This window comes from Camellia sinensis, chromosome 3 (genome assembly GCF_055761805.1).
Source record: "Camellia sinensis isolate YWXY chromosome 3, ASM5576180v1, whole genome shotgun sequence".
Taxonomy (NCBI): Eukaryota; Viridiplantae; Streptophyta; class Magnoliopsida; order Ericales; family Theaceae; genus Camellia; species Camellia sinensis.
The window spans coordinates 221,649,163-221,656,256 of NC_138963.1; the positions used below are offsets into that span (position 1 = coordinate 221,649,163).

A 7,094-nucleotide genomic window follows, 5' to 3' on the forward strand; every position below is an offset into this window, starting at 1 on the left:
TAAAAATAAACGAACTACTAATTCTTTTTTGTAAAAAATACAATTTAATTAAATAGTTATTAATATTTAATTAATTTAATATAAATAATTTGTTCAATAGCACTCACAAATTAAATGATTTATAAATGATTAAAGCGAGTACGAGATAACCCACAATGGGTCCGATCTACATGCCCTTTTTCATACCAATGTCTCTATTTACGACGTTACAACTTATAATAATAGTGCGGACTTAAGGAAGAAGGTTTCCGCATCTCATCAAATGCCAGATGTTTTTTTTACTTTGACAATTGTACGGCTTCGATTTTCCGGCTTCCGAATCTGAGTCCAGATTCCCTCCTTGAGCCCCTCCTTCATTCCCTCCTTGCAGGGGTCTTCGGGTCTACTTTGAGACCCAGTTTTGATAATCCGAACCGTTCATATTTTTAGATTTATTCAGTATATTATACCTGTAAAAAATCAAGTTGATCGGATATCAGAAAGTATGCGTTCAGAAAATTGGGACTACAAACTATTTTTTAATAAACAGTTTTCCGAACACATACTTTATGATATTCGATCAACTTGATTTTTTACAGGTATAATATACTGAATAAATCTAAAAATATGAACGGTTCGGATTATCAAAACTGGGCCTCAAAGTGGACCCGAAGGCCCTTGCAAGGAGGAAATGAAGGAGGGGGCTCAAGGGGAGGATCCCAATTCTCCGAATCTCGCCAACCAACACGGCGAAACACAAAACCTACTCTCTCTGTCTCTCATGCCCACTATTTAGCTTTTTTACTGTTGTCTGAATTGAGTTTGTCTCTGTTTCCAACACCTCTCTCTCTCTCTCTCTCTCTCTCTTTCTGCCGCTAATGGCGGTGTTTTAAAAAAACCTTTTCACTTTCCCTCTTATAAAATCATTTTACATTTTTAAGTATATTATCTCTCATCGCATGAGAATCATCTAGAGTCTACTAGACCCCATTCTCTGTTCTTCTTCTTCGTATGAATAGATGGACAAACTGAAAAAGTCCTTCAAATCAATCCATGATCAAAAGCAAACCCCCCAAAACCACTCCTCTGAAGACCCCCGTCTCATCTTGCTTCAACAGCAAGACGATCCGATGGCTCAGAGCCACCGCAAAGAAGTCATCGTCAAAATTAACGCCCCAGACACTCCCAAAGAGACGGAGCTCACTTCCCATTCACCGTCACCGTCTCCGTCACCTCCGGCGCCACATTCCGGTGAGAGTGGAAACGGAATATGGAGAGAGTCGAGCTACGATTTCTCCAACGACGCGACTAAAGTCTCCAAAGAGTTCGAGTTCGGCACCGAGTCGCCTCTCTCTCAGTGCTCGCGACCCGGTTTGTCGAAGATCGCGGAGAGTCCGAGTCACGGCCAGTTCACGCCGAGGGAAGTTAGGGTTTCGTTTAACGAAGGTACTTCCGAACCGGTTCAGCGCCGGTCCAATGTCAGCGGCGGCGTCCGTGGCGCCGCCGCCGAAGAGGAGGTGTTGGTTTGTAGTTCCAACTCTTCGTTTCGCCGGAAATCGAGTTTGTTGAATGCGAAGACGAAGTCGAGACTGATGGACCCGCCGGAGCAAGATCAGAGATCTCAGAGGATGATGAAATCTGGGTTTTTGGGTAGAAGCAGTGAAATCGACGAGGACGATCCGTTTTTGGATGAAGATTTGCCTGAAGAGTACAAGATGATGAAGTTCAGTACATGGTCTGTGATTCAATTGGTGAGTTTGATTTTGATTATTGCTGCTTTAGCTTGTACCCTTGCAATTCCCAGATTTAGGAAGAAAAGATTGTTCGAACTTGAATTGTGGAAATGGGAACTCATGATTTTGGTTCTGATCTCGGGTCGATTAGTCTCTGGTTGGGCTATTCGCATTGTTGTGTTCTTCATTGAGCGCAATTTTCTGTTGCGAAAGAGGGTTTTGTATTTCGTGTATGGGGTTAGGAATGCTGTTCAGAATTGCATTTGGTTGAGTCTTGTCTTGATTGCTTGGCAATGTATTTTTGACAAAAGGGTTGAGAGAGTGACTAATAGGCAGATCTTGCCTTTTGTAACTAGGATTTGGATTTGTCTTTTGGTGGGTACATTGATATGGCTTCTCAAAACTCTCCTTCTTAAAGTTCTCGCTTCGTCTTTCCACGTGAGCACGTTTTTCGATCGAATTCAGGAGTCTTTGTTCAATCAGTATGTGATTGAGACATTGTCTGGTCCTCCATTGATTGAGATTCAGCAAGAACAGGAAGAGGAAGAGAAGGTCATGGCTGAAGTTGAGAAATTACAGAATGCTGGGGCAACTATGCCCGCTGATCTCAGGGGAAATGTGTTTCCGAGGAGTGGGAAAGTGATAGGGAGTGGGAGACACCAGAAGAGCCCTAAGCTCGGGAAGAGTCCCAGATTTTCTAGTGCTACTACGCCGCAGAAGCAAGATGAAGGTATCACAATCGATCACTTGCACAGGCTGAACCAGAAGAACGTTTCCGCTTGGAATATGAAGAGGTTGATGAATAGTGTTCGAAAAGGGTTCTTATCAACCTTGGACGAGCAAATCCAAGATTCAACTGGCCAGGATGAGTCTGCTGTTCAGATCACAAGCGAATGCCAGGCAAAAGCTGCAGCCAAGAAGATATTCTACAACGTGGCTAAGCCAATGTCCAAGTAAGCTTTTATCTCTTTGCCCAATCATGACATGAGCTTTCTTTCTTCACTTGATTGATTTGAATCGTGGCCTTCAAATTTTTTTATTTAAATTCATTCACGGGGTTATATTTATATAGAATAGTGATTACCTACTCTAAAAGCGAATTCAGTTGTTCTATAGTTATGCCTTTCTGTGTGCATAAGAAGGTCTTGTGTAATTGGGTAGAACAGAGCAAAAGAGTAATTGCAGCTACACATATCATTGTTTTCTAGCATTCTAGTGTGCATCAACATACCTTAGAGCTACTGAATTGAAAGTAGAAGATGGTACCTATTGCAGCTTAGGTTTTGAATATATCATATGGTTTTATTGCCAAAGTAGGTGCACCATTTCAATAATCACAGTCTGGTTTTATGCACATATTCTAGATTTGGTTTGTTCGCATGTATTTGCTATGTCTGAATGGCTTGCCTGTTGTTGCCAGATACATCTGCCTGGAGGATCTGATGCGCTTTTTGAGAGACGACGAGGCTTTGAAGACTATGCGTCTCTTTGAAGGAGCAAGTGAAGGCAAAGGAATCAGCAAGCGAGCTTTGAAGAATTGGGTGGTAAATGTTATCTTCATTTATTTTTATCCTGGTTGATAGTTGATAATAATTTCTATAGTCCTGTATCCCGTGTCCATGCTTATATGAACTTTTGATGGCTCTCTCTTGCTTTTGTTGGTCAAGACATTTCATTTAGAATATTACTAGAGTGATGAGAAATCAGATTTATGCAAAAGCTAAGTTCATAGAAGTGTTTTTAAAGGCTCAAGGTGCTGAAGGTCTCTCGGGGCCTAGACGCAAGGCGAGGCGCGGGCTTTATTGAAGTAAGGCGCACAGTTTTAATTAAAAATAGAAAAATTAACATAGACTAATCATTCATAGTATTAAGACAATTTTTTTAAAAATAAAAAGTAATCAAGATTCAAGACAAAATATAGAATAATTTTCAAAGCTATGAAAGTACATATTACATAATATTTCAATTTTCAAAGATAAAATAATCCATATTCATAAGTGATTAATTGTGTAATGTAATGAAAAATTAATTAATACAATGTAATGCAATGCAATTGTGTAATGCATAGTGTATTAATTAATTGTGTAATGTAATGGAAATTAATTAACACAATTGTGTAATGCATAGTGTATTAATTAATGGAAAATTAATTAATACAATGTAATGGAAAATAATGTAATAACGTGTCAATTTAAAAAATAATTAATGTAATATAATGTGTCAATTTAGAAAATAATGTAATGTAAAAAAAACAGAGACCAATAGCAGTGTGTTAATTAATTATTTGTAAAAAAAAAATTATTTTGTATTTCTTTAACAGAGTACAAAGGCATAAATAATTGAGAAAAAAATATTTATTTTGTATTTATTTTAAAAAATATTTATTTTGTTAAAATATTTAATTGGCAAATACATAAATATTTTGTATTTATTTTTTTTGTTTTAACAGAGACTCAAAGGCATAAATAATTGAAAAAAAAAAAAAAAACAGAGCAGAGCAGATGATCAGCGAAGAAGAGAGAAGAAGAAGGAGAAAAAAATAAATAAAATGAAGACTGATCAGATGATCGAAGTCGAAGGAGGGCGAGAGGGAGACGATCGAAGTCGAAGAAGGCAGAAGGGGAGAGAGAGAGAGTGTAGCGCACCTGGAAGTTGAAGTCGAAGTCGAAGTCGTAGCCCCCCAGTCGAAGTCGAAGTCGAATCGAAGTCAAGAGACGAACAGACGACACAAAGTTGAATCGAAGTCGAGAGACGAAGAGACGATCGTTAGATCAAAGATTAGGGCGTAAACATCAGTCGCGCCTAGGCGCGAGCCTTGCGCCTCTCTCGCCTGCTTCCAGTCGCGCCTAAGGCGCGTGACTTCTTCAACGTGCCTCGCCTGGGACCAGTTCAGGCGCACAGGTTGAGCCTCGATGCGCCTTGCGCCTAGGCGCGCTTTTAACAACACTGGTTCATAGTACCAAGACTTGGATGGATGGGCATGTTATATTTTTATCAAAGTCTAACCTTATATGAGTGAGTAAGATAAATGATCAATATGGCATTAGGTTTGTGTGACGAAACACCAAGGACAAGATTTTGGAGGTAGGAATTGAAATAATACTGTGGAGATAGGAGTTAAAATCACACCCAGTGTGTTAAGAATGCAAATGAATTGTCACAATCCACCATCCACACTAGATACATTCGTCATGCAAATAATAGAGATGTCTTACTCCAAAAGTCACTACTACTTGAAGAGTCTTAGAAATTGTCATTTTCTTCCCTCAGATGATCAAAGACTAAACCTGGTTCAATCAGTTGTTATAAAGTCGAAAAATTATATTCTTCAAGATGATTACACGGCAGGATCGACTTTCAGAATGTCTTATATGAATTATGTTTGATGAAAAATGGACTACTGCATATCTTTCTTTTCTTTTCTTTTTTTGTTTTCTTCCTCAGGTTAATGTATTCAGAGAACGGAGGGCATTGGCATTGTCTCTCAACGATACAAAAACAGCAGTGAACAAACTCCACCAAATGTTGAACGTTGCTGTAGGAATTGTCATAGTGGTCATCTGGCTTCTAATACTCAAAATTACAAGTACCCATTTTTTTGTTTTTTTAGGCTCCCAGCTGCTTTTGGTGGCGTTTATGTTTGGAAACACATGCAAGACAACTTTTGAGGCAATTATCTTCTTGTTTGTGATGCACCCGTTTGATGTGGGTGATCGTTGTGAAATAGATGGAGTTCAGGTAATCAAAATCCTAGTTTATAGCTGTGATTGTATCTTTCATATGCTGCTATGTAAAACACGTTTATATTCTATGTTCGAGGTTGTAAATTCTAGCTTCTTTTTTTCTTCTCTCTCTCTCAGATGGTGGTTGAAGAGATGAATATACTAACTACTATTTTTCTGAGGTTTGATAACCAAAAGATCATATATCCCAACAGCGTTCTAGCTACCAAACCCATCAGCAATTACTACCGTAGTCCAGATATGGGAGATTCAATTGATTTCTGTATCCACATTGCCACTCCCATGGACAAGATTGCTCTGATGAAAGAGAGAATAACCCGGTATGTATATGGAGATTCATCCTCTCTCTCGGAAACTTTTTCTCATTCTAGTCATCAATGTCTAAAATATATCATCATCTAGCTGATGTTTTGTCTGTTAATTGTAGGTACATTGAAAACAAGAGTGACCATTGGTACCCAGATCCAATGATAGTCCTGAGAGATGTAGAGGACATGAATAGGCTGAAAATATCGGTGTGGCTGTCGCATAGGATGAATCATCAGGACATGGGTGAGAGGTGGGCGAGGCGAGCTCTTTTGGTGGAGGAGATGATAAAAACATTCAGAGACCTCGATATTGAATACCGAATGTTGCCTCTTGATGTCAATGTCCGCAACATGCCGGCCATAGCTTCAAGCAGACTTCCCTCAAATTGGACTACTTGTGCCAACTGATCAGAGACATGAAGATAGGCTTTTTTCGCCAAATGCGGGGGCTTTTTAAATCAAAATTCTCAATTCAAACAGTCCTAAACTTATTTTTCAAACCCAAGTAGTTTTATGAAATTGTGTTTTCAAAAGGTGACTTTAAGATTAAAGTCAGTGTTTTGAAAACATGATGCGTGAAGCAACTTGTGTGTTTGAGTAATAAGTTTAAATCTGCTTGGATTTGAGAATTTTTTTTTTAAAACAACCTAAAATTGGCATTAAAAAAAAATACTCCACATGGAGAAAGAGCTACCAGGGGAGGGAAGTACTGAAACAGGCAAGAGAACCTCAAGAGATTTCGGTGAGTTTTTTTAAGGTAGTGATCATTTGGACACATATGGAAACGGAATAATTTATTTATACGATGATGATGAATGTTGATGTGCACATGCAGTTTCAAAAACTATAGCATAGATGTGATGGTTATTAATGTATATACACAACTGTGTTTTTTTGGTTTTTGTTCGGTGAACTAGGTTTTGAATAATGTTATATGTATTAATTAGTGTATCAATTAATGATGTGATATAATTTAAGAGATTTTTGGTATTTATAATTTGTATAATGAGTGAGGTTAATAATAATATCATAACTGATGTTGGTACACAAGTTAATACACTAATTAGTATAAGTAACACTACTGTTATATTTTATACTATAATATGGTGGACTAGTCATGAACGGTGTAGCAGGTGTCTCCCAGGTATCATTAATCATCACAAGCATTGAGAGTAAAATAAATGGCTATATGTAACAGGTGTCCCGGAAGAATCAAACATCATAAGCATTGAGTAAATAAATTACTACATTAAAAGAGGGTTGTTATATATTATTAAACTATGACCATACTGAATTTGAGTATTGTTGTGCTATGCAATTAGAATAGCACA

The 7,094-nt window shown here is 38.0% G+C and overlaps 1 protein-coding gene across 1 annotated transcript; it reads left to right on the forward strand.

The window, feature by feature from the left end:
* The first annotated feature begins 708 nt into the window (after positions 1 to 708).
* On the forward strand, positions 709 to 6,808 carry LOC114308971 (mechanosensitive ion channel protein 6). Its single transcript, XM_028254654.2, has 5 exons — positions 709 to 2,665; positions 3,133 to 3,256; positions 5,157 to 5,450; positions 5,573 to 5,775; positions 5,883 to 6,808. Exons 1-5 carry the CDS (start codon positions 999 to 1,001, stop codon positions 6,169 to 6,171), a joined length of 2,577 nt encoding a protein of 858 aa, XP_028110455.2. The 5' UTR covers positions 709 to 998; the 3' UTR covers positions 6,172 to 6,808.
* The last annotated feature ends 286 nt before the right edge of the window (positions 6,809 to 7,094 follow it).

Bases quoted from the DNA above. Each gene is read 5' to 3' on its own strand.
- LOC114308971 (XM_028254654.2), top strand. From the start codon at position 999: ATGGACAAACTGAAAAAGTCCTTCAAATCAATCCATGATCAAAAGCAA. The intron at 2,666-3,132 runs GTAAGCTTTTAT...TGTTGTTGCCAG, and splicing joins GTGGCTAAGCCAATGTCCAA to ATACATCTGCCTGGAGGATC. The intron at 5,776-5,882 runs GTATGTATATGG...TGTTAATTGTAG, and splicing joins ATGAAAGAGAGAATAACCCG to GTACATTGAAAACAAGAGTG.